The 27,912-nt window shown below is 40.2% G+C and overlaps 1 protein-coding gene across 3 annotated transcripts in view; it reads right to left on the bottom strand.

The window, feature by feature from the left end:
* The window catches only part of pde3a (phosphodiesterase 3A, cGMP-inhibited), a 226,517-nt gene that overhangs the window by 61,120 nt on the left and 137,485 nt on the right, over positions 1–27,912 (bottom strand). For 2 of the 3 annotated variants that reach the window (XM_060903854.1, XM_060903856.1), the window contains exons 3-6: positions 18,129–18,286; positions 15,164–15,225; positions 14,850–15,078; positions 14,169–14,242 (exon numbers count right to left, since the gene is read on the bottom strand). In XM_060903854.1, the coding sequence (XP_060759837.1) occupies positions 14,169–14,242; positions 14,850–15,078; positions 15,164–15,225; positions 18,129–18,286 (523 nt within the window). The remainder of the gene's footprint in view (positions 1–14,168; positions 14,243–14,849; positions 15,079–15,163; positions 15,226–18,128; positions 18,287–27,912) is intronic. The other variant, XM_060903855.1, reaches the window with a different exon arrangement.

Below are 27,912 nucleotides of genomic sequence, written 5' to 3'. Positions count from 1 at the left end.
GAGGATGGGTTCCCTTTTGAGTCTGGTTTCTCTCAAGGTTTCTTCCTCATGTCATCTCAGGGTGACAGTGAGAGTGGTGATGGAAAAAACACTGTCACCTCATTAAGGATAAATGAATTTATTAGGGATAAAATTATTAGTTCATATGTTTAAAATATTTATTTTTCTGTCAAGCTGTTTTGCCACAATCTCTGTTGTTAAAAGCGCTATAGAGGACTTTCATTGATGTCACGGATTTTTGTTTAACATGCAGCGTCCAACATATTGCCGGGCAAACAAAGAACCATAGCTGTGACAGGTAATGAAGAAAATCGAGAGGACTGCACTCAGTAAAATCTCTCTGAAATGATAAATTTTTTTTATACCAGCTGATAGTGTTACATTAAAAAGCTGAAACATACAGGCATCACAGACCCATATAATTTACCCACAAATGTATTTATTCCATTTGAAAAGTGTACAACAAACCCTCTCCCAGATTTGGGATACTACGACATCCTGAGCTGTTTAGTATTTGGGACTTCTAAATACACTGCAAATGCTAAAGGCATACAAGAGTACAGATGCTTAACAATATTTTGAGGCAAGTTTTATGCCAGAATGTTATGGGAAATTCCTGATAAAGAATAACATATTATGACAAAGGTAAGCTCAAACATGGACTTCTAATAGTAATACACAAACCAGGGCATAGGTCTAGCATATTTTATGGTGTTTAGCCTCATCTACATTATCATTACATAACAAACGCACTGCTAGTCAAGTCAAACTTTAGGTCTAATAAAATATATCGTGTCCCAAGCCTACATCCAGATATACATTTTAATGCTGCACAGAGCTTTCACACTAACCTGATATAAAATTAGATTAGATTAGATTAGATTAGATTCAACTTTATTGTCATTACTCAGTATAAATACAGGGTAACGAAATGCAGTTAGCATCTAATCAGAAGTGCAAATAGCAGAAATGCAGTATAATACAAATAAATACAGTATGTGCAGATAAGCAATATGTATAGATGAATGCAGCTATGTACAGCTAGTGCAAATGAGACTATATAAAATGTTCTCCACATACACACGGGAATGTTTTTCTTCCTGTTTAACTGCAGCTCGCCATTTTTCTCGTCTTTCTGAGTGCGCCAGGAAACGGTGAAAAGTTAAATCAGGCGTACCTCCACATCTGTTATTGCATCCAAAAGCACTACAGGTCTCTGTAGTTGTTCTTTTAAATGTAACTTCTACAAGTTTATCTGTAGCTGTTTACTGAATTGGGCTTACAATCGCTCATGTACAGTTGTGCCGGTTGCTGGCAAACACAAAACTTGCCCAGCAATATGGCCGCATAAACAAACCTGCAGTTGTGATGACATCACATGAAAGTCCTCTATACAAATAAATTGATTGAGTGATTTATTGATAGCTAGTCAGTTGCTAAGGAAACTCATCTGGTTTCTAGGGTGTTGCTAGGTGGCTGTTATGGGGTCAGATGTGATTGCTATGGTGTTTCTAGAAGGTTTCAATAGGATCCCAATTGGTTGCAAAGTTGTAGTGAGTCAGTTGCTAAGGAAACTTATCTGGTTTCTAGGGTGTCATTTGGTTGCTATTACAGACCAGGTGGATGCTAGAGTTTCAAGAGGTGGAACAATACAGTTTTAATTGTCTTCAGTACAACTGAATGAAGAATGGCTTAAATCCTGTGAAAGCATTATCAACAAAATATTTTCACTGTATTTCAATGGTGGGGCAGAGTTTGAGGGGGGTGATCTGGAAGGTTGCTATGTGGCAAATGTAATTTCGATAGGATCTACAATCCTGAGGAATTCTGTGGCTCTTTGTAAAAATTTTCACCCATGAAAAAGGAAGAAATTAGAAGCAAAAAGAAGAAGAAGAATGTCGGCTCTGTCAACCCAACATAATTATGAACCACACTCAGCTTAGAAAAGTGCAAGTTCAAGCGCAAGACAACTGCAGCATCAGAGTGAACACTTTAATTTTATACTAGTTTTCTCGTATAATACTAATAAAGATAAACAGATAAATTCTTGGAATTGTTTTAAAACATAACAATTTGATCTCACAGAGAACAATATATAAAGATCAAATCACAATAAAAACACTACCAACAAAATTTGAACTATCGTATCTCTTTCTGATCTTAGCATAGCTACATTTGGGTGCAAATGATGAGCCTCATTAAGCCAGGCCACATAGATCTATCTTTCTTTTCCGTCATTCTCAAAGATTTGAAGAAAAAAAAAACAAAGTAGAACACCAAAGCATTGACAGTGATGCCAACATTGCTTGAAATACCCTTATAATATCTTTGAAATAGGACCTTGCTTTGACCTTGACATTGTTTCTATCACTTCCAAAATCTAAGCAGTTCATTACAATGAATGCTGGTTACAGTGATAATTCTATAAACGTCCAACTCCTCATTCTTAAGGTATCATGCTCATGAGAACCTCAGAGAGATGGACAACCTGAAAACATAATGCCTCCACCACCAAGTGGCAAAGGCAGAAAAATGATGTTCATGAGCACTCTTAATGGGCTCTTTGGCAAAGCCTACCTCAAAGTAAACTCAACAGTAGTCTCTTCTCCAAAACCCATTGTGATTGTTAGCAAGCATCAACTGTAGAGAATGGGTTTGTTAAGAGCAGGGTGCAACATGGTGGATGTATTAACATTAAAGCCAGTGATAGGGTTCTAATTTGCCTTTGGCACAGGCATAACTTTGCTTTGCTTAGACTGAAATAGCAGAAGGGATGACAAGACAAAAGCTTCCCCTGTGTGATCAATTTGTACCAGGCACGTCTTACATTTCAATAATTTTCACATCAAATATTGATTTTGACACATTGACTTCACTAAATCTGGTAGAAACAAATACAGCTACTACACAAGCATGTTTCTCTATAGCAAGTGGGGTAAGGGCTTGGTGACACCATCTTTCTTTTATGACAATATGGTGATCATCAGACCAGCAAGTAGGATGAATCTCAAATGTCTCCCTGCTTCATATATACAGTGGGGCAAAAAAGTATTTAGTCAGTCACCAATTGTGCAAGTTCTCCCACTTAAAAAGATGAGAGAGGCCTGTAATTTTCATCATAGGTATACCTCAACTATGAGAGACAAAATGAGAAAAAAAAATCCAGAAAATCACATTGTCTGATTTTTAAAGAATTTATTTGCAAATTATGGTGGAAAATAAGTATTTGGTCAATAACAAAAGTTCATCTCAATACTTTGTTATATACCCTTTGTTGGCAATGACAGAGGTCAAACGTTTTCTGTAAGTCTTCACAAGGTTTTCACACACTGTTGCTGGTATTTTGGCCCATTCCTCCATGCAGATCTCCTCTTGAGCAGTGATGTTTTGGGGCTGTCGCTGGGCAACACGGACTTTCAACTCCCTCCAAAGATTTTCTATGGGGTTGAGATCTGGAGACTGGCTAGGCCACTTCCAGGACCTTGAAATGCTTCTTATGAAGCCACTCCTTCGTTGCCCGGGTGGTGTGTTTGGGATCATTGTCATGCTGAAAGACCCAGCCACGTTTCATCTTCAATGCCCTTGCTGATGGAAGGAGGTTTTCACTCAAAATCTCACGATACATGGCCCCATTCATTCTTTCCTTTACACGGATCAGTCGTCCTGGTCCCTTTGCAGAAAAACAGCCCCAAAGCATGATGTTTCCACCCTCATGCTTCACAGTAGGTATGGTGTTCTTTGGATGCAACTCAGCATTCTTTCTCCTCCAAACACGACAAGTTGAGTTTTTACCATAAAGTTCTATTTTGGTTTCATCTGACCATATGACATTCTCCCAATCCTCTTCTGGATCATCCAAATGCTCTCTAGCAAACTTCAGATGGGCCTGGACATGTACTGGCTTAAGCAGGGGGACACGTCTGGCACTGCAGGATTTGAGTCCCTGGCGGCGTAGTGTGTTACTGATGGTAGCCTTTGTTACTTTGGTCCCAGCTCTCTGCAGGTCATTCACTAGGTCCCCCCGTGTGGTTCTGGGATTTTTGCTCACCGTTCTTGTGATCATTTTGACCCCATGGGGTGAGATCCTGCGTGGAGCCCCAGATCGAGGGAGATTATCAGTGGTCTTGTATGGCTTCCATTTTCTAATAATTGCTCCCACAGTTGATTTCTTCACACCAAGCTGCTTACCTATTGCAGATTCAGTCTTCCCAGCCTGGTGCAGGTCTACAATTTTGTTTCTGGTGTCCTTTGACAGCTCTTTGGGCTTGGCCATAGTGGAGTTTGGAGTGTGACTGTTTGAGGTTGTGGACAGGTGTCTTTTATACTGATAACGAGTTCAAACAGGTGCCATTAATACAGGTAATGAGTGGAGGACAGAGGAGCCTCTTAAAGAAGAAGTTACAGGTCTGTGAGAGCCAGAAATCTTGCTTGATTGTAGGTGACTTATTTTACCAAGGAATTTACCAATTAATTCATTAAAAATCCTACAATGTGATTTCGTGGATTCTTTCCCCCTATTCTGTCTCTCATAGTTGGAGTGTACCTATGATGAAAATTACAGGCCTCTCTCGTCTTTTTAAGTGGGAGAACTTGCACAATTGGTGGCTGACTAAATACTTTTTTGCCCCACTGTACATAGCTGCACTACACAGGGAAAAAATATAATGGCTTGCACACTGTGTAGTGCACTATATGGCTGAAAAGAAGCCATAGCCCCATAGCTATCTTCCCTAAAGGTTAGCTAATCTTGCTTTTACAATTTATTTCCAGTATAGATCACAAATCCTTTCCCAACAAGAAAATGGTCTCTTTTTTATTAAAAGATGGGACTCACAGAATTGCACTATCCACTGTCACCCAGAAGATGGATTCCCTTTTGAGTCTGGTTCCTCTCAAGGTTGTCCCCTCTCCATGTTTTCTCAGGGAGTTCTTCCTTAACACTGTCACCTTTGGCTTGCTCATTAGGGCTCTATATCTACTTTTGGAAATCTGTAAAGCTGCTTTGTAACAATGTCTATTGTTAGAAATGCTACTGAAATAAAATCAAATTGAACATTTCACCTTTTTTTTTATAAATCTCTCAAATTACTGCAGGATAAAACTACTCTGATATATTGCAGTCGATGCAGTTGGCTGCTCTTTTCATTGGTCTAAAAAGTAAGACAGCACAATCTAATATGCAAATTGTAGATATGAACGTGTACACTTTAGATATAAAGCACTTCAGTTTATATCTGATTACTGATCACATTACTTAGAGTTAGCTCACATGCTAACCACAAAATCACATAACATACAGTATCATTCGTTTTAGTTGTTAAACTTTCAGGAGTGATGGGACCTGGGCCATACACCCATAATGGGCGTGCCAGAGCAACTGATCTCAGAATGTATTTTTTCTTTGTAAGGGTTTTAATACAGTCACTTATTATATATGTTGAAATAACATACTAGTTCATTTGTTTGTGGCTTCATGTATTTCTTTTTAAATGTTGTGATCTGCATTCTCTTTTCTCAGACTCTTCACAGACATATCCTAAGAATCAGTCACAAGATCCAGTCCCTAACCAAATATGTGGTTCCAGTAACTATTACAGCAGTAAACCAGAGAACAAGATGACCTTGGCACCTGAAGCAAAATCAAAACCTGCCTTCGCTGCTGGCTCTGTACTCCATGCTATTCAGATTGTACAGTGTACCAGATACATTCCAAGGGCTAAGAGACTGAGTTCTCCAGGGCATTTCTAAAGATGCTTGCCTGGTATATCTGAATAATACCGTATATTGATACATGATCCACTTCATGGCATTGTCCTGTTATAAGTAGCTGAGGCTGGATAGAATTTACACCACTGAGGACAGTTGCAGTGGAGAGAACCTGGCTAGTTTCATGTAATGGAAGACAACCATAGGCCTTTCTGGGGTTAGCTTCTCGTTACAGGAAGTTTATCTGGGGTTTTGGAGCAATAGCTTTACCCTTCAGCCAACTCACCACCAAAGGAGAATGTTTTTCATTGGGGCCAAGGACAGCAAGAGGCTTTTGATGCCCTTTCAGAGTGCTCCATGTCAAACACCCATGTCAAACATGTCAAAAATTCTGATGGCCTCTGAAACACAAGAGCCACAGTAGATACTGACACTGTATTGCTTAATGTAGGGCAGTCATGCCCCAGGATGCACCAGCCAAACAAGAGCAAACAGTCCGTGTCCATTTTGTGGACACACATGTATCTCATTGCTGACTGTTGTTCTTTTGAGAACCAGTAGGCCAGATGTCCACGTGGCTGGAACAGCTCCAGGAGTTTCAGTTTGAGGTCCAATATCATAAAGGGGACTCTATCATACGGCACGTGAAATTAGCTCAGCCTTTAGGGGCACCAGCAGCTTTAGTCAGGTGTATACCGGGAGCCAGGGTGCCAGACATAGCAGGTAATCCTAGGGTCCTAGGCAAGCACAGGTTCTCAAAGATAGTTATCCATGCAGGAGCTAATGATATACGCCTTCGTCAGTCTGAGGTTACTAAGAGTAACTTTGTAGAGGTGTTTAAATTAGCGAAGGCGATGTCCGATGCTGTAGTATGCTCTGGCCCCATCCCAATGCGGCGTGGCGATGTACAGTGGTGCTTGAAAGTTTGTGAACCCTTTAGAATTTTCTATATTTCTGCATAAAGATGACATAAAACATCATCAGATTTTCACACAAGTCCTAAAAGTAGATAAAGAGAACCCAGTTAAACAAATGAGACAAAAATATTATACTTGGTCATTTATTTATTGAGGAAAATGATCCAACATTACATATCTGTGAGTGGCAAAAGTATGTGAACCTCTAGGATTAGCAGTAAATTTAAAGGTGAAATTAGAGTCAAGTGTTTTCAATCAATGGGATGACAATCAGGTGTGAGTGGGCACCCTGTTTTATTTAAAGAACAGGGATCTATCAAAGTCTGATCTTCACAACACATGTTTGTGGAAGTGTATCATGGCACGAACAAAGGAGATTTCTGAGGACCTCAGAAAAAGCGTTGTTGATGCACATCAGGCTGGAAAAGGTTACAGAACCATCTCTAAAGAGTTTGGACTCCACCAATCCACAGTCAGACAGATTGTGTACAAATGGAGGAAATACAAGACCATTGTTACCCTCCCCAGGAGTGGTCGACCAGCAAAGATCACTCCAAGAGCAAGGTGTGTAATAGTCATCGAGGTCACAAAAGACCCCAGGGTAACTTCTAAGCAACTGAAGGCCTCTCTCACATTGGCTAATGTTAATGTTCATGAGTCCACCATCAGGAGAACACTGAACAACAATGGTGTGCATGGCAGGGTTGCAAGGGGAAAGCCACTACTCTCCAAAAAGAACATTGCTGCTCATCTGCAGTTTGCAAAAGATCACGTGGACAAGCCAGAAGGCTATTGGAAAAATGTTTTGTGGACGGATGAGACCAAAATAGAACTTTTTGGTTTAAATGAGAAGCGTTATGTTTGGAGAAAGGAAAGCACTGCATTCCAGCATCAGAACCTTATCCCATCTGTGAAACATGGTGGTGGCAGTATCATGGTTTGGGCCTGTTTTACTGCATCTGGGCCAGGACAGCTTGCCATCATTGATGGAACAATGAATTCTGAATTATACCAGCGAATTCTAAAGGAAAATGTCATGACATCTGTCCATGAAGTGAATCTCAAGAGAAGGTGGATCATGCAGCAAGACAGCAACCCTAAGCACACAAGTTGTTTTACCAAAGAATGGTTAAAGAGGGATAAAGTTAATGTTTTGGAATGGCCAAGTCAAAGTCCTGACCTTAATCCAATCGAAATGTTGTGGAAGGACCTGAAGCAAGCAGTTCATGTGAGGAAACCCACCAACATCCCAGAGTTGAAGCTGTTCTGTATGGAGGAATGGGCTAAAATTCCTCCAAGCCAGTGTGCAGGACTGATCAACAGTTACCGCAAACGTTTAGTTGCAGTTATTGCTGCACAAGGGGGTCACACCGGATACTGAAAGCAAAGGTTCACATACTTTTGCCACTAACAGATGTGTAATATTGGATCATTTTCCTCAATAAATAAATGACCAAGTATAATATTTTTGTCTCATTTGTTTAACTGGGTTCTCTTTATCTACTTTTAGGACTTGTGTGAAAATCTGATGATGTTTTAGATCATATTTATGCAGAAATATAGAAAATTCGGAAAGGGTTCACAAACTTTCAAGCACCACTGTAGCTTACAGCAGGTTATGGTCGCTGAACTGCTGGCTGTCCAGGTGGTGCTCTGAAAACAGTGTGGGCTTTATAGATAATTGGGCTAATTTTGAGGGCACTGCTGGCCTGTTAGGGCCGGACGGTATCCATCCCACTCGGGAAGGTGCTGCTCTCATTTCCTGCAGCATAGGTCACAGTCTCAGAACAGGCCTAGTTAATTTCTGACAATCCAGAGCCAAGGCTAGGGAGCAGACGAACAGGCTAAACCGACTGTCTGCTAGCTGCAGAGTCGTCACTCAGGGCCCACTACATCGAGACTGTGTCTGTTCCCCGAGCTCAACAAAAAGATAGAAATTTTCAGAGAGTTTGTTCCAGTAACCTAATCAATATAAAATTAGATCATACTGACTGTACAGCTGCTGCCAGCACCTTTGATCTAAAGGTGGGGCTATTAAATATTAGATCTCTTACATCTAAAGCGCTAATGGTTAATGAACTCATTACTGATCAGGAGTTTAATGTACTGTGTTTAACAGAAACATGGATTAAGCCAAATGAATATATAGCATTCAATGAAGCGAGTCCTCCTAGATACAGTTATATACACCAGCCTCGTCTAACTGGCAGAGGAGGAGGCGTCGCGGTTATTTATAACGATTATCTAGGTGTAACACAAAAACCTGGTTATAAATTTAATACATTTGAAGTTCTTCATACTCATATAATGTATGTAGCCTCGAAAAACAAGTCTACCCAGTTAATTCCATTGTTTATTATTTACAGGCCCCCGGGGCCATATTCTGAGTTTCTTTCTGAATTTGCAGATTTTATCTCAGATCTGGTTATTTCCTTAGACAAAGCTTTAGTTGTCGGAGATTTTAATATTCACTTCGATAACCCAGAAGACCCTTTAAAAACAGCGTTTGTGTCCATCTTAGATTCAGTCGGGATTAAGCAGAATGTCATAGGACCGACCCATAATGGTGGTCACACCCTTGATCTAATACTAACATTCAGATTAAACGTAGACAATATAGTCATACTTCCACAGTCTGAAGTTATCTCAGATCATTGTCTCATCTCATTCAAAATATGTCTGAGTAATAATACTGTATATGCACCTCACCACGCTACTGTATTAAACGTACTTTCACGTCAACTACTGCACAGAGCTTTATAAATGATCTCCCAGAGCTGTCAACTTTGATTGGGTCACTGTCAGCCCCTGCAGAACTTGATCAGGCAACTGAATGCTTAGAGTCAACATTCCGCCATACTTTAGATAATGTACCTCCTCTAAAAAGGAAAATGGTCAGAGACAAAAAATTAGCAATAATGATGACACTCACACATTAAAACAGACCACTCGAAAATTGGAACGTAAATGGCGTCAAACAAAATTGGTAGTGTTCAAATTAGCTTGGAAGGAGAGCTTCCTGAAGTATAGAAAAGCTCTTAGTGCTGCGAGATCAACATATTTCTCCTCCCTAATAGAAGATAACAAAAATAATCCTAGATTCCTATTTAATACTGTAGCAAAATTAACCAGGAATAAGTCCACTATCAACACATGCACACCTGCAGTATGTAGTAGCAACGACTTCATGAATTTTTTTAATGACAAAATTGAGAATATCCGACAAAAAATTCAAACTACTAATTTAAGGTTAGACAATGAAAGTGACCTTGTAGTTAACAATATAACTGTATCAGATCATCAGTTAGAATGTTTTACTCCCCTAAAAGAAACTGAATTACTTTCATTAATCTCTACATCAAAAGCCTCAACTTGCGTACTAGATCCCTTACCGACACATCTATTCAAACAGATAATGCCTGGAGTAATTGAACCGCTTCTAAAAATAATAAATTATTCTCTTATGATTGGCTATGTGCCCAAATCCTTTAAACTAGCAGTTATCAAACCCCTGATTAAAAAACCTGACCTTGATCCCTGTCAGCTGTCCAATTATCGGCCAATATCAAACCTCCCCTTTATCTCCAAGATCCTTGAAAAAGCTGTGGCACAGCAGTTATGCTCATATTTACATAGGAATAACATCCATGAAATGTATCAGTCAGGATTTAGACCTCATCATAGCACAGAGACAGCACTGGTTAAAGTAGTAAACGACCTACTGTTGGCGTCTGATCAGGGCTGTGTCTCGCTACTTGTGTTGCTTGACCTTAGTGCAGCATTTGATACCATTGATCATTCCATTCTTCTGGATAGACTAGAAAATGTTGTGGGAGTTAAGGGAATGGCCCTCTCCTGGCTCAGGTCTTATCTAACTGATCGTTATCAGTATGTTGATAAAAATGATGATATTTCTAGACGTACCAAGGTAAAGTTTGGTGTTCCACAAGGTTCTGTCTTGGGTCCACTGCTTTTTTCTCTATATATGTTACCTCTGGGTGATATTATTCGTAAACATTGTATTAGTTTCCACTGTTATGCTGATGACACACAGTTGTATGTCTCTGCAAAACCTGATAAGAGACACCAGCTTAATAGAATTGAGGAATGTGTTAAGGACATTAGACACTGGATGCTTATTAATTTCCTTCTGCTTAACTCTGACAAGACTGAAGTACTTGTGCTAGGACCACATACAGCTAGGAGTAAGTTTTCTGATTACACAGTGACTCTGGATGGCCTTTCTGTTTCTTCACGTGCAGCAGTAAAAGACCTCAGAGTGATTATTGACCCCAGTCTTTCATTCGAAACTCACATTGATAACATCACCCGGATAGCTTTCTTTCATCTCAGAAATATTGCAAAGATAAGAAATTTAATGTCATTGCATGATGCAGAAAAATTAGTCCATGCTTTCGTTACCTCCAGGTTGGATTATTGTAATGCCTTACTGTCTGGATGTTCCAATAAGTGCATAAACAAGCTCCAGTTAGTTCAAAATGCAGCAGCAAGAGTCCTTACTAGAACTAGAACATATGACCACATCACGCCTGTCTTATCCACACTGCATTGGCTCCCAAACAAATTTCGTATTGATTATAAAATACTACTATTGACCTTTAAAGCACTAAATGGTCTCGCACCACAGTACCTGAGTGAACTTCTGCTCCTCTATGACCCGCCACGCCTACTTAGATCAAAAGGTGCCGGCTATCTGCTGGTACCTCGTATAGTGAAGGCTACATCAGGGGGCAGAGCCTTTTCTTACAAAGCCCCACAGTTATGGAACAGCCTTCCAAGTAGTGTTTGGGAATCAGACACAGTCTCAGCATTTAAGTCTAGGCTGAAAACATATCTGTTCAGTCAAGCCTTTTGTTAATGGTGTTTATGAGGTAAAGGAGTAGATCTGGAGGGTCCTCAGACATAGAGTGTTTTGGTAAACTGGGATGTATGGATGCTGTCAGTCCCCACTCGCTTGCTCACTCGAGTTTGTTGATGGTGTAGTGGCTGGCTGCTTTATGTCCCGGGGCTCCCTCATGCCTGTGTTACCTTCTGGCTCTCTCCTTTTAGTTATGCTGTCACAGTTAGTTGCCGGAGTCCCTGCTTGTACTCGGTGCAATATGTATACTGCTCCTACTTATTCAGGTGACATTGGGCATACCTAACAACCTGTGTTTTCTTTCCCCCCCCCCCACCCCAAATCTGTCCCTCTGAGTTACATGGAGTCAACAGGAAATCTTTTGGTGGAGAGGGTGGAGACCTCGACTGGCTATCGTAGCCTGCAGGGAATCGGCCGTCAGACATTCTGTCGCATGTCCCAGACCCGGTGAAATGTAACTGAATTGTCTTGGCCAGCCCTAAGGGTCCCATCTGCATCTCATCATTGCTGAGGAGTGTGCTCCCATCACCCAATCAAGCATCCAGCCAGAGCAGGTCATGATATTTTTTACCATATTAGCATGCCATTGTTGTGTGTTATGCCTGATGTAAAGACTCTCGTCTCTGCGAGTCTACCACACAGATTTAATACTTGTCATTTTTAGGGCATACCTAACAACCTGTGTTTTCTTTCTCTCTCCCCCCCCCCCCCCCCCCCCCCAATCTATCCCTCTGAGTTACATGTTGATCCTGGGATTGAGATGCTGGCCTCTTCTGCCCCTCGGACCCGCTTGATCCATCCTGGTGCCCTGTGTCTGGTCGGAGTTTTATCACACCGCTCCTGTGAAGGACGGCCCCATGAGGACAGTTGAGGGTTATACCTGTTAAAACTGTTAATATTATAGTCAGGCTGTCTGTTGTTGCCCAAATGAGGATGGGTTCCCTTTTGAGTCTGGTTCCTCTCGAGGTTTCTTCCTCATGTCGTCTGAGGGAGTTTTCCCTTGCCATCGTCGCCACAGGCTTGCTCATTGGGGATAGATTAGGGATAAAATTAGCTCATGTTTTAAGTCGTTCAAATTCTGTAAAGCTGCTTTGCAACAATGTTTATTGTTAAAAGTGCTATACAATAAACTTGATTTGATTTGATTTGATAAAGAAGTGTGCCATTAGAATGCTCATGGGCTGTCATGTCAAGCTACCATAAGCCTCAGATATGCAGGGAACCTCTGGGAAAGTGAATAAATTCATAGAGACCTCACTTATAATTAATTAATATTGTTAATTTACCTCAGAATGTGCCAAAGTGTATGATGCATATTATACCTCTTCTACATACCATGGACATTTCACCACCATGCCACAAGATGACACTCTCTCCCAAGTTATAGAACACTTCCTCACTAGTGACACTCATTTGCTGTTTCATACATATATAAAGAACATGGACATGTAGTCACATTATGAACCCTTACCATGTGTGATCTGTTGTTAACTGGACTGCTCTTTGTAGATGACTTGTCTGGGATTTCCTGTATTCTGGTTACTCTGTGTTATGAACTCTGCTGTCTGTATCACTGTGCTTGAATGGATCTGTCTCTGGATTGTGTTATATTGTGTATATTCTGTGTATGACTCCTGACTGTCTCAGTGTTATGTTCTTTGGATTGTGGACATTGTTCATATTAAACATCATATGGATCCTAATTATTCCCTTTGAGTCCCCTTTGATACAATAATAAACAAGAAAGCTTTTTATCTTCAACCATGATTTTCAGCTTTTCCTGCCACATAAATAGTTGATTAAACTGTTAATTACTGAGGCTGCTGGGTTTTTGTTTGCATTTACCTGTTATAATGATTAATTAGTGATTAATAAAAACTATATTCATACATTGATATAGCATATAACATAGCCTGATACAGAAAAAGCAAACAAACAAAAACCCAACATCTTATATGCTACTATGTTAACAATGGCACAATGTGAGCAAAACAGCTGTACATAATGAAGACTGTGTGAATATCATTTAACCTTTTTGACCAAGTCAGGTTTGACTATTACACATCATGGCAAGTTTTCAAGATCAGTCTTATAATGCTGAAAAAGTTAGCAGCCTTTATACAACAGTGTATAAAGAATACCTCATCTTTGTTCAATCGTTATGAGACAATGTGCCTTTAATTATTTGACTTTAGCCACTAGATGACACTATTAACTAAACACTTACATATACGTCATGTTTGGTCTCTACAAACACCAAACTTGGTACACTTTATTGTTTGCTTCTCAAAAAACAGAGTTTGGTAGATTTACAGTTGACAGTAATGGTGTTTTGTAATTCTGGAGTTTATTTCACATCTGCACTGTATGTTCTCTCTAAAATAATATAATACTGTAAATGGTCTAATGGTGGAATTAACTAATTTCAACTCATAAAAGACTTTTAATAAAATGTTTTTTAAACTGTACATATACAATATTTAATATATAAATGCAAATACCTAATCAGAGATACAGGCAAAGTTATGTGGGACGTGGTGAATAATTAATTTCATTAAGTATACACCTTGGATTACTTTAGTAAACTCACATTTGTAATTTGTAACTAATGTACTGTACTAATGCACAAGAAATATTATTTTAAAAGCCCATTAAAAAATGACTACCTGATAACTGCGTTTTGTCAACTTTGTCTGGAGAATCCTGTCCATGCCACATTTTGCTATATGGCCTTCCACAGCTGTAAGAGAGCATAATGGCAACATCGGTGGATTTTAATAGGAAAAAGGAGTAAAATCAAACACCAAATTGAGCACATTTATTTATATATTGTGATCTATTAATAAATGATCATTACTGCTTGCTAAGTAATATTCTGAAGCTTTTATATGTAGATATATATCCTCTCTGGCTAACTGATGACATTCTTTTCTCCTGTGACATGTTGTACTTCTCTTATCTACAGTAGGCATGGAGCCACTGCTCATTAGGTCTGCTGTGTAAATCAGCAGTGCTGACAGAACTATTCCTTTGTACCCAAGATTCATTATAGGTCAAGGGCACTATGACACTGATACCTTAAAACACACACACAGGCACAAAGGAGAAAGAAAGAAAGAATATATTCACTTGTGATTTTGAAATATTGACTTATTGTCCATTTTGTTCTAGTTATTTGAAGTAAAGTTAAGTTAAATGTTAAATACAATCTCATAAGTGATTATTAAGCTGCTTATTAGAATGCTTCCTGTTTTACATAGAATTGATCATGTTCAATCATTTTCAGGAGGTTCAGTAAATGAGTAACCCTCAGTTTTGTGTCTAACTTGAGTGTCCTGTGATCTTACCTGCTACAGAGTAATGGGAGTGTCCAGTGTGATGTTCTGGAACTGGGGGAGTTGCAGGTTAAGGCTCGGTGAGAGGTCCCTGGTGAGAGGTAATTGCCCTGAACGGCCCCAGAATCAGGCAGGTCCATTGAGGGCACCTTATTGGTGGGGCTGTTCACTGAGGTTCCCTGGACTGGAGGCGAGTGGCAAGGCGAGGCCATGGGGGAATTGCTGAAGAGATGGTAACCTGCTGATCAAATGAACACACTGTCTTAAATATAACCACACACACACACATACACACACACACACACACACACACACACACTGGTTACCTTGCCTAACTTTGTTGAAGAGGTAGTTGGGGGCTGAGGTGATGTGGGAAGCAGACATGGACCTGCAATCAGAGACAGTGAGTAACACACAGTTCCACAAATGACTGTTCACCATACTTTTGAGTGAGGAAAACTGAATCAAGAGTAACGATCAAACACACATACACACGCACGTTAATACAGCTTTCATTTTCCACCAGGCTTTTAAATAAGTATCAATTACCCCACCCCCGAAAGAAAAGAAACAACAGACCCGTTCACAGTTTGTACACAATGATGACATAGTACATATGCGCGCGCATTTTGGCAATGGAAGTATGGCGGAGATCAACAGCTTGTCAACCTCTGCAAGGGGATTAACAACAAAAGATTGTGAATGTTACCTCACCAAGTTGACTTTGACAAATGGTGACCAACTTTCAGATCTGTGTGCTATTAATGAGTGGGTTGAAGACATTAGCAAGTGGCCAAATATACATGTATGAGGCTTGGGTTATAACCAACAAACGAGAAAACTACATCTTCACAGCGAATTGCACCTGTATGACAGGATAAGTAGCCTATTATTTGGTGTTGTGGGCTTGTAGCTAACATAGTTCAGAGCTCTATGATATAGCTGCTATGCAAACATGAATTATGTTACTGTGTTACTGTCCTTTCTAATTTATCTTAGGCTATTACTCTCTTTACCATATCAAAAATCGTATGCCTTGCCCTTGTAACTTAGACAGACAGATAACCTTACCTGATATAAAGTGGGCGCTACAGACATGAGCATTTTTGATTGTCCTCGTTCCAGTCAACAGGTTTAATTGTTCGCAGCCACAGACACCGACGGTTGCTCTGAAAGGGTTGTGGTCCTGTCCGAATCCTGTAAAACTTGAGTCCGCCAGTGGAATATTGATTCTGAAAACTGTATACGCAACAACCTGACATTTTGCTGCTGGAAACAGTTTTTATTCGATTTTAAATGCTTGCTACCTCATCTGTGTTGGTCAGAATGGCTGGGGAACAACACTTCCATTGCCTAAGTGCACGCGCAATTTTTGATGACGTCGGCTGTAAAGGAATCTATGTTGTAGAGAAAGAGTACATAATAAAATAAGTTAAGCTTATTTTTAATGAATAGTCTGATATTTTGTTCAAAGAAATAAAAAAACGAAAATAAAACTACCAACTTGCACAGAAAAAAAAGTTTATAAATTCTATTTTTGTGCAGGTTCAATTTTGTGGCATAACTGTAGTGTATTGCGAATCTGGTTGGGTGAAAACAGGTCTTACTCAGTTACTAGTGGTTAAAAAAATGAATGTGTCTGTGTTGATGTGGGTGGAACAGTATAAGAGTGGTTTGGGACTCAGATCCACCACTCAAGGTCTGAAACTGCCTTTATTTTAGTGCCTCTGTTAGTGTAGATGCAAGGCCAAATGGTATTTTCTGACCTCAGACCATGTCCCACTTCTTAAAACTGTCTTTTGTGGATGTAAAGTATTTATGTCACCACACTTCAACATCAATAAACTACTTCAACCAGCCATATTTTATCTATAACAAATTAGAATTAACAACTCAGTTGTGGCTATTGCACTGAACTTCAGGCACTTGCTTGGTTTATTAAAGGGAATGAGAGGAGCTGGATATCACAGTGGCATGACTAAGGTAAACCACCCCCTTTTGACAATAATGTTATTCTTGCCAGTTTACCACCTGCATCAATGGCCATGAAAATATATTGAGATTGTGGAAAAGAAAAATGGCCTTTGACTTAGAAGATGTGTCTGGAGTTTGACTTTGGCACATTTGAAATAAAACCTGCACTTGGATCAAAATCCTGGATCTAAATCTTAGTCACAATTGTTTAGGATGGTCTTCCTACAAATTGTGGAAGAAAATATCACCTTGCAGATTTCCTTATTTCCCTTAACTTGGCAACTTAATCCATTAATATAAACACTTTAGGATATGAGTTTAATCTGTAACATCAATTTGGTAGACATTCTTTATTAAAACATTGGAAATATTTTCCACCTTGGGTTTGCCTAGTAGCCTCAGTAGCCCTTTATGGTCAGAATAAAGACCAAAGGTAGTTGAAAGCAGAAATCTTACATGACTTAGGGGAGAGCAAGGCTGGAATTAATCATGGCTAGAATTAATTAATATCATGACCAAAACAAGTGGAAATGGAAGTAAAGGTTGATTCAGTAGGAGAAAATGAAAATAATGTCAAATAAGATTGTCAGCAAAATTATGTCCATAATGCACTAATGGGTAACACTAAGTGACTGAAGATAATGGCAAGAAACACTATGCCATGACAGTACCATGCCTTGGATTCCTCCAGGCAGTCAGTCATACCTCCCCACCTGGGAAATAAAAGATGCCTGAATTTGAACAGTGCTTGGGAAAAGACACTTAGGCTAATATCTGTTTTCCAAGAGCACAAGTTGAATCACAGAGAACATGAACTAAAACCACTGTAGAAGCCTTCTATATAGAAGTGAGAGGCTTCAAGTTGTCACAGTCCTTAATGAAACCCAGTGGATTTACCAGAGCAGGAGAGCAGACCAAGCATGAGTAAGGGATATTGAGGCTTTAGTTGTAGAGTAAAAGGAGCTTTGACTTGTTTTATATATAAAATAAATAAACATCATGGAGTGCAACAAGAAACAAGAGTCATTCACAGTTAAGGCATTCCTTTTACTGCAGCAGAACATTTCATGTACGTGTACTGTACATACAACAGCTCCTAAAGAACTTTACCTGCACAGCTGTCAAAGGACTTTTGTCTGAAACATCTTGTTCAAAATGAAATGTTGTGTAATATGCTTTGCACTGTAAATTTTATATTTTTATTGTTATTATTTAGATCATTTTGCCTCATATTGTTTCACTGCCAAATCTACACTACCACTGAGCCACATTCTGTGAAATAACGTCTTAAATCTTGAATTGTACTGAGTGGAGTACCTGCTGGAGGGACTATCCTGAACGGGTTTGATGGTGGAACTGTGGTCTCGTCTGAGGCTTGGCTCAATGGTGGGAAGCCCTGTGGCAGAGGTGGTAGTTGTCCAGGAAGAGGAAATGCGCCGAAGAGGCCCAGAAGGCAAACTGCGTCGCGAACGGTGCTGGAAGAGAAATAAGTTAAACATGTGATAAACTTGTGATGTGTGATAAAAGTTTTATATATATGTGCGTGTGTGTGTGTGCGCGTGTGTGCTTGAAAGTGTGTGAACCCTTTAGAATTTTCTATATCTCTGCATAAATATGACCTAAAACATCATCAGATTTTCACACAAGTCCTAAAAGTAGATAAAGAGAACCCAGTTAAACAAATGAGACAAAAATATTATACTGGGTCATTTATTTATTGAGGAAAATGATCCAATATTACATATCTGTGAATGGCAAAAGTATGTGAACCTTTGCTTTCAGTATCTGGTATGACCCTCTTGTGCAGCAATAACTGCAACTAAACGTTCCAAGTAACTATTGATCAGTCCTGCACACCGGCTTGGAGGAATTTTAGCCCATTCTTCCGTACAGAACAGCTTCAACTCTGGGATTTTGGTGGGTTTCCTCACATGAACTGCTCGCTTCAGGTCCTTCCACAACATTTCGATTGGATTAAGGTCAGGACTTTGACTTGGCCATTCCAAAACATTAACTTTATTCGTCTCATTTCATCTCATTATCTCTAGCCACTTTATCCTGTTCTACAGGGTCGCAGGCAAGCTGGAGCCTATCCCAGCTGACTACGGGCAAAAGGCGGGGTACACCCTGGACAAGTCGCCAGGTCATCACAGAGCTGACACATAGACAACCATTCACACTCACATTCACACCTACGGTCAATTTAGAGTCACCAGTTAACCTAACCTGCATGTCTTTGGACTGTGGGGGAAACCAGAGCACCCAGACACGGGGAGAACATGTAACTCTGCACAGAAAGGCCCTCATCAGCCACGGGGCTCAAACCCAAACCTTCTTGCTGTGAGGCAACAGCGCTAACCACTACACCACCGTGCCCCCCTAACTTTATTCTTCTTTAACCATTCTTTGGTAGAACAACTTGTGTACTTAGTGTCATTGTCTTGCTGCATGGCCCACCTTCTCTTGAGATTCAGTTCATGGACAGATGTCCTGACGTTTTCCTTTAGAATTCACTGGTATAATTCAGAATTCATTGCTCCATCAATGATGGCAAGCCGTTCTGGCCCAGATGCAGCAAAATACAGGTCCAAACAATGATACTACTACCACCATGTTTCACAGATGGGATAAGGTTCTTATGCTGCAATGCACAGTTTTCCTTGCTCCAAACATAACGCTTCTCATTTAAACCAAAAAGTTCTATTTTGGTCTCATCCGTCCACAAAACATTTTTCCAATAGCCTTCTGGCTTGTCCATGTGATCTTTAGCAAACTGCAGATGAGCAACAATGTTCTTTTTGGAGAGCAGTGCCTTTCTCCTTGCAACCCTGCCATGCACACCATTGTTGTTCAGTGTTCTCCTGATGGTGGACTCATGAACATTAACATTAGACAAAGTGAGACAGGCCTTCAGTTGCTTAGAAGTTACCCTGTGGTCCTTTGTGACGTCACCGACTATTACATGCCTTGCTCTTGCAGTGATCTTTGTTGGTTGACCACTCCTTGGGAGGGTAACAATGGTCTTGAATTTCCTCCATTTGTACACAGTCTGTCTGACTGTGGATTGGTGGAGTCCAAACTCTTTAGAGATGGTTTTGTAACCTTTTCCAGCCTGATGAGCATCAACAATGCTTTTTCTGAGCTCCTCAGAAATCTCCTTTGTTCATGCCATGATACACTTACACAAACGTGTTGTGAAGATCAGACTTTGATAGATACCTGTTCTTTAAATAAAACAGGGTGCCCACTCACACCTGATTGTCATCCCATTGACTGAAAACACCTGACTTGAATTTCACCTTCAAATTCTACTAAGCCTAGAGGTTCACATACTTTTGCCACTCACAGACATGTAATATTGGATCATTTTCCTCAATGAATAAATGACCAAGTATAATATTTTTGTCTTATTCATTTAACTGGGTTCTCTTTATCTACTTTTAGGACTTGTGTGAAAATCTGATGATGTTTTAGGTTATATTTATGCAGAAATATAGAAAATTCTAAAGGGTTTACACACTTTCAAGCACCACTGTGTGTGTGTGTGTGTAATATATATATATATATATATATATATATATATATATATATATATATATATATATATATATATATATTAGTGTGTGTGTGTGTGTGTGTGTCTTGCAAAAGTATCCATCCCCTTGGTGTTTGTCCTATTTTGTTGCATTACAAGCTGGAATTAAAATGGATTATTGGGGGTTTAGCACCATTTGATTTATATAACATGTCTACAAGTTTAAAGGTGCAATTTTTTTAATTGTGACACAAACAATAATTATGATGAAAAAAAAAGAAGGAAAGAAACCTGGATTGTGCATAGGTGTCCCCATCTCCCAAACTCAATACTTTGTAGAGCCACATTTTGCTGCAATTACAGCTGCTAGTCTCTTGGGGTATGTCTCTATTAGCTTCGTACATCTAGTCACTGGGATTTTTGCCCATACCTCAAGGCAAAACTGCTCCAACTCCTTTCATATGAAACCCCTAAATAACAGCTGGTCCAAACAATTCACTTCATAAGTCACATAATTAGTTGAGTAAGATCCACCTGTGTGCAATCAAAGTGTCACATGATTTGTCACATGATGTCTGTATAAATCAACCTCTTCTGGAAGGACCCTGACCCTGCAACACTACTGAGCAAGCAACATGAAAACCAAGGAGCACTCCAAACAGGTCAGAGGCAAAGTTGTGAAGAAGTATAGAGCATGGTTGGGTTATAAAAATATCCCAAACTTTGAATATCCCACAGAGCACCATTAAATCAATTAGAGCAAAATGGAAAGAATATGGCACCACTACAAACCTGACAAGAGAAGGCCACCCACCAAAACTCACTGACCAGGCAAGGAAGGCATTAATCAGAGATGCAACCAAGACAGCAAAGATAACACTGAAGGAGCTGCAAAGATCCACAGCAGAGATGGGAGTATCTGTCCACATGACCACTTTGTGCCGTACACGCCAGAGCATCGGGTTTTATGGAAGAGTGGCCAGAAAAAAATTAATTGCTTCAGAAAACACGTTTGGAGTTTGTCCAACAGCATGTGGCAGACTCCCCAACACATGGAAGAAGATTCTCTGGTCAGATGAGAGTAAAATTGATCTTTTTGGCCATCATGGGAAACACCATGTGTGGCGCAAACCCAACACCCTGAGAACACCATTCCTACAGTGAAGCATGGTGGTGGCAGCATCATGCTGTGGGGATATTTTTTATCTGCAGGGACAGGAAAGCTGGTTAGGACTGAAGGAAAGATGAATACAGGGCACTAAATACAGGGCAATTCTGGAGGAAAACCTGTTTGAGTTAGTCAGAGGTTTGAGACTGGGACAAAGGTTCACATTCCAGCAGGACAATGACCCTAAACACACTGGAGTGGTTTAAAGGGAAATATTTAAATGTTTTGGAATGGCCTAGTCAAAGCCCAGACCTCAATCCAGTTGAGAATCTGTGGCATAACTTGAAGACTGCTGTACACCAACGCAACCCCATCTAACTTGAAGGAGTTGGAGCAGTTTTGCCTTGAGGAATGGGCAAAAATCCCAGTAGCTAGATGTGCTAAGCTAGTAGAGACATACCCCAAGAGACTTGCAGCTGTATTTGCAGCAAAAGATGGCTCTACAAAGTATTGATTTTGGGGAGGTGAATACCTATGCACATTCCAGATTTATTTATTTATTTATTTATTTATTTAATCTTAATTATTGTTTGTGTCACAAAACCCCCCCACAACAATTTGCACCTTGATAGTTGTAGGAATGTTGTATGGTGCTAACTCCCCAAAAATTATTTTTAATTCCAGTTTGTAATGCAACAAAACAGGACAAACACCAAGGGGGATGAATATTTTTGCAAGACACTGTATGTGCTTATTGAACATCCCATTCCAAATGTTTTTGCTGTTATAATAAGCTCCACTTTTCTGGAAGGCAACTCTCAACTAAGTAAAAAGAAATGACATCCATCATTACTTTAAGACATGAAGTATCTTTTAATTAATAAAAATAAAGAAAAACCATTTAATCTGAAGGTGCATCCAAACTTTGACTGGTACTGTATATACAACCCCGATTCCAAAAAAGTTGGGACAAAGTACAAATTGTAAATAAAAATGGAATGCAATAATTTACAAATCTCAAAAACTGATATTGTATTCACAATAGAACATAGACAACATATCAAATTTCAAAAGTGAGACATTTTGAAATTTCATGACAGCAACACATCTCAAAAAAGTTGGGACAGGGGCAATGAGAGGCTGGAAAAGTTAAAGGTACAAAAAAGGAACAGCTGGAGGACCAAATTGCAACTCATTAAGTCAATTGGCAATAGGTCATTAACATGACTGGGGATAAAAAGAGCATCTTGGAGTGGCAGCAGCTCTCAGAAGTAAAGATGGGAAGAGGATCACTAATCCCCCTAATTCTGCGCCGACAAATAGTGGAGCAATATCAGAACGGAGTTCGACAGTGTAAAATTGCAAAGAGTTTGAACATCATCATCTACAGTGCATAGTATCATCAAAAGATTCAGAGAATCTGGAAGAATCTCTGTGCATAAGAGTGTGAAGGCCAGAAAACCATACTGGGTGCCCGTGATCTTCGGGCCCTTAGATGACACTGCATCACATACAGGCATGCTTCTGTATTGGAAATCACAAAATGGGTTCTGGAATATTTCCAGAGAACATTATCTGTGAACACAATTCACCATGCCATCCGCCGTTGCCAGCTAAAACTCTATAGTTCAAAGAAGAAGCCGTATCTAAACATGATCCAGAAGCGCAGACATCTTCTCTGGGCCAAGGCTCATTTAAAATGGACTGTGGCAAAGTGGAAAACTGTTCTGTGGTCAGACAAATCAGAATTTGAAGTTCTTTATGGAAATCGGGGACGCCGTGTCATTCGGACTAAAGAGGAGAAGGATGACCCAAGTTGTTATCAGCGCTCAGTTCAGAAGCCTGCATCTCTGATGGTATGGGGTTGCATTAGTACGTGTGGCATGAGCAGCTTACACATCTGGAAAGACACCATCAATGCTGAAAGGTATATCCAGGTTCTAGAGCAACATATGCTCCCATCCAGATGACGTCTCTTTCAGGGAAGACCTTGCATTTTACAACATGACAATGCCAAACCACATACTGCATCAATTACAGCATCATGGCTGCGTAGAAGAAGGGTCCGGGTACTGAACTGGCCAGCCTGTAGTCCAGATCTTTCACCCATAGAAAACATTTGGCGCATCATAAAACGGAAAATATGACAAAAAAGACCTAAGACAGTTGAGCAACTAGAATCCTACATTAGATAAGAATGGGTTAACATTCCTATCCCTAAACTTGAGCAACTTGTCTCCTTAGTCCCCAGACGTTTACAGACTGTTGTAAAGAGAAAAGGGGATGTCTCACAGTGGTAAACATGGCCTTGTCCCAACTTTTTTGAGATGTGTTGTTGTCATGAAATTTAAAATCACCTAATTTTTCTCTTTAAATGATGCATTTTCTCAGTTTAAACATTTGATATGTCATCTATATTCTATTCTGAATAAAATATGGAATTTTGAAACTTCCACATCATTGCATTCCGTTTTTATTTACAATTTGTACTTTGTCCCAACTTTTTTGGAATTGGGGTTGTATACAGTCAGGTCCACAGACATTTGGACAGTTACACAATTTTCTTAATTCTGCCTCTCTACACAATGGATCTGAAATGAAACCATCAAGATGTGAATGAAGTGTAGACTTTCAGCTTTAATTCAAGGGATTTAAAAAATAAAATACTGCATTAACCTCCATTTTCACATGCTCAAAAATTACTTGACAAACTAACATAATTCTAACTAGACCGGACAATTCCCCGGGGGAAATTGTGAGAGGATGCAGTGTGCGAAGCAATCCGGTCATGCATGTTCGCTGGCTGTGAATGTGTGACCTGCTATGAAGTTGTGTGACCTGCATTGTGAAGCTACAATGCCATGATTTGTGTGTGTGCTTGAGACAGCAGCCCCCCCTCTCTGCTCCCTTACTGGCCCCAGTCGGCATGGCGACGGGCCTGAACATGAGAGTTAAGACACACACACAAGATTTTGTCAGGTGTCTGCTGTTTTTTGCTAAGGAGCAGGCCTCGAACAACGACAAATAACTCGACAACGAAAGCAGCTATTCACAAAATTCTTTCACAGTGAGCGCTAGAAGGGTCTCCTGAATAAACTGATGTAATTTTTTGTCTGTAGTGTTAAAAATGAGGACACTAGAGCGAGTTAAAAATGAGTGACTTTTCTGTCACGTTTATAATGGGTGTCAATGAGCTAAGACACACAAGGTCTTGAGTTTTCTGCTGTTTTTTTACTAAGGAGCAGGCCTTGAACAATGACAAATAACTCGACAACGAAAGCAGCTATTCACAAAATTCTTTCACAGTGAGCGCTAGAAGGGTCTCCTGAATAAACTGATGTAATTTTTTGTCTGTAGTGTTAAAAATGAGGACACTAGAGCGAGTTAAAAATGAGTGACTTTTCTGTCACGTTTATAATGGGAGTCAATGAGCTAAGACACACAAGGTCTTGAGTTTTCTGCTGTTTTTTACTAAGGAGCAGGCCTCGAACAATGACCAATAACTCGACAACGAAAGCAGCTATTCACAAAATTCTTTCACAGTGAGTGCTAGAAGGGTCTCCTGAATAAATGGATGTAATTTTTTGTCTGTAGTGTTAAAAATGAGGACACTAGAGCGAGTTAAAAATGAGTGACTTTTCTGTCACGTTTATAATGGGTGTCAATGAGGCCTCTCGGCTGCCCTGTCCTCAGTTTGAGGCTTGTCATTCAAAAACTGTAAATCCTATCGTTTAGGTAGACACATTGTGTGAATCGGGACAAGTTTTACTACTACTTTTGAGAAAATCATGTCTGTAGAGTGAAATTTGTGGCTGAAAACACAGTTTAAGCGAGAAAGTTTGAGCTTTTTTTTCAAGCTGTCTACACTCTAAGGTAACGAGCTTCACTGGTGTGTAACGCAATAGACACCCATTCAAAAGCCGGATTTTCTCCCGGAACCCACATGGCGTTTGAGCCGGGACTGATCCGAAAGTGTAGAACCTAGCAGAAAAGTTGAATGCCAGATCCACAGAGGAGAAGTTTTCCTACGTTTTAGAGTTTGAATCACATCTCTAGGTGAAAGCATGCCAGAGCAGCGGACATTTGAAAAACGTTGAAAAAGTGCTTTTTTTCAATTAATTCCATAGAAATGAATGGGGGTTTTTTGGTCGATTTTTTTGCGACTACGTCGCGAAAACATCTTATTCTGTAGAAAAAAGTAATAGCATAACGAGTCCGATTGACCCGCACGTTTTGATATATTGTTTGTCTGTGTGCGACGTACGGTTATTGAGTTATTCGAAATCGAAATTTGCGTAGGAATAATAATAAATATAAGAAATAGAAGAAGAAGAAGAAGAAGAAGAGGAAACACGTAGAAGAACAATAGTTGCAGTGCTTTGCACTGCATCCTAAATATAAGCATCATTTTTAATTGGATGTAAATCCATTGCAGTCAATGACTGCCTCAAGTCTCGAACCTATGGACACCACAAAATGTTGAATTTCCTCCCATGAGATGCTCCGCTAGGCCTTTACCACATCCGTCTTCTGTTTCTGCATGCTTGTGGGCAGAGGTGGAAAAACCCGGGTGCAGAAAGTAAAAACCCTGCCACATTTTTGCTCTAGCCAATTCAATGAACCAGCTGATCCTAATTACCACATTCCCTAAGCCAGGTTGATGAGCTAATTGGTGAAATCACCTGTGTTGAGAGCACAGGCAGAAGGAAAACCTAAGCAGGACTTTTACTTTGTCAATCCAGTTTTTCCACCTCTGCTTGTGGGTCTTTCTGCCTTCAGTTTTTTCTTCAGGTCAGTGAAAAGCAGCTCAAATGGGTTGAGGTCAGGTGACTGACTTGGCCATCTCAGCGCATTCTATTTCTTTGCATCTTTTGCAGTATGTTTTGGGTCATTATGCATCTGTGAATGGCTGCCCTATCAGTTTTACCGAATTTGTGTGTAAATAAACACAGTTGTGGTGAGAAGTTTGCATACTGAGTGACATGAATGTCATCTTGGATATGAATGTCATGGCAATATTGGACTTTCTGTGATTTCTCTGAACTGTTTGTTTTCTGTGAAATGATTGTACAACATATTTCTTTAATAGAAAAAATACCAAGAATTTGGTGCAGAAGTTTTAATTTATTTTGGGTTTTCTGAAATCAACACAGGGTCAAAATTATACATAAAGGGTCAAAAATTTACATACACTCACTTAGATTATTAATTCAAAGGTGCTGAGACTTCCAAAATGTCTCTTATCTTGCCAAGGCCAAGGCCTCTTCACTTCCTGTTAGTGATTATGATTGACTACAGCTGGTAGCTTCTCTGTGCCTTCATAAAAAGGGTTTGTTTACAGCACTCATTGGATTGACCAACACACAGTAAAATGGGAAAGTTCAAGGAGCTCAGTGCAGATCTGAGAAAGAGGATCACAGATGTACACAACTCAGGAGTGTCTCTTAGAGCCATTTCTAAACAGCTACAGATCCCAAGATCAGTTCAAACAATTGTATGTAAGTTACTTGGAGGTGTAGTCACTTTGTCAAGCCACTTTGCTTCAAGAAAATCCAAACTGTCACCCTCAGCTGAAAGAAAATTGGTTCGGATGGTCAGGAACATGGCGACTTGTCCAGGGTGTACCCCGCCTTTCGCCCGTAGTCAGCTGGGATAGGTTCCAGCTTGCCTGCGACCCTGTAGGACAGGATAAAGCGGCTAGAGATAATGAGATGAGATGGTCAGGAACAACCCAGGAACCACCATGGCACAGCCCTGCCATGAACTGGAAGCTGATGGATCACTGTCTACAGTTCAGTGAGTTTTATATCACCATGGACTAAGAGGCTGCTATCCAAGAAATAACCCCCTGCTCCAAAATTGACACCTTCAAGCTTAACTAAAGTTTGCAACTGACCACATGGACAAAGAAAAAGCCTTCTGGAGGAAAGCTGTATGGTCACATGAGACAAAGATGAAAACCAATTGCTGTTTGGCCACAATGACCACGATGTACAGAGGAACACTGTACCAGCTAGTGGTGGTGGTAGCAGCATCATGCTCTGGGGCTGTTTTACTGACAGTGGAACTGGTTAATTCCACAAAGCGGATGGGATAATGAAGGACTACCTCAGAATTATTCAACATAACCTCAAACCATTGGAAACTTGAACATGATTGGGAGTTACAACGGGACAATGAACCCAAACATGCATCAGAACTGGTTGTGGAGGATAATGACCATTTCAACGACAGCAGAGACACCAGGAACCTGTGGCGGGGGATTCAGACCATCACAGACTACAAGCCCTCGCCGCAGACCTGTGACAACTCCACGTCTCTGCTGAATCAGTTGAACGACTTCTTCGCTCACTTTGAGGCAGACAACAGCACCACGGCACAGAAGACCCCACCACCTCCCGGTGACCAGGTGTTGACGCTGTCCCCAGACAGCGTGAGGAGAGCTCTCAGGATGACAA

This window comes from Neoarius graeffei, chromosome 21 (genome assembly GCF_027579695.1).
Source record: "Neoarius graeffei isolate fNeoGra1 chromosome 21, fNeoGra1.pri, whole genome shotgun sequence".
Classification (NCBI taxonomy): domain Eukaryota; kingdom Metazoa; phylum Chordata; class Actinopteri; order Siluriformes; family Ariidae; genus Neoarius; species Neoarius graeffei.
Note: the sequence above shows the minus strand (reverse complement) of the source record. Positions and strands in the feature narration are given on the sequence as shown.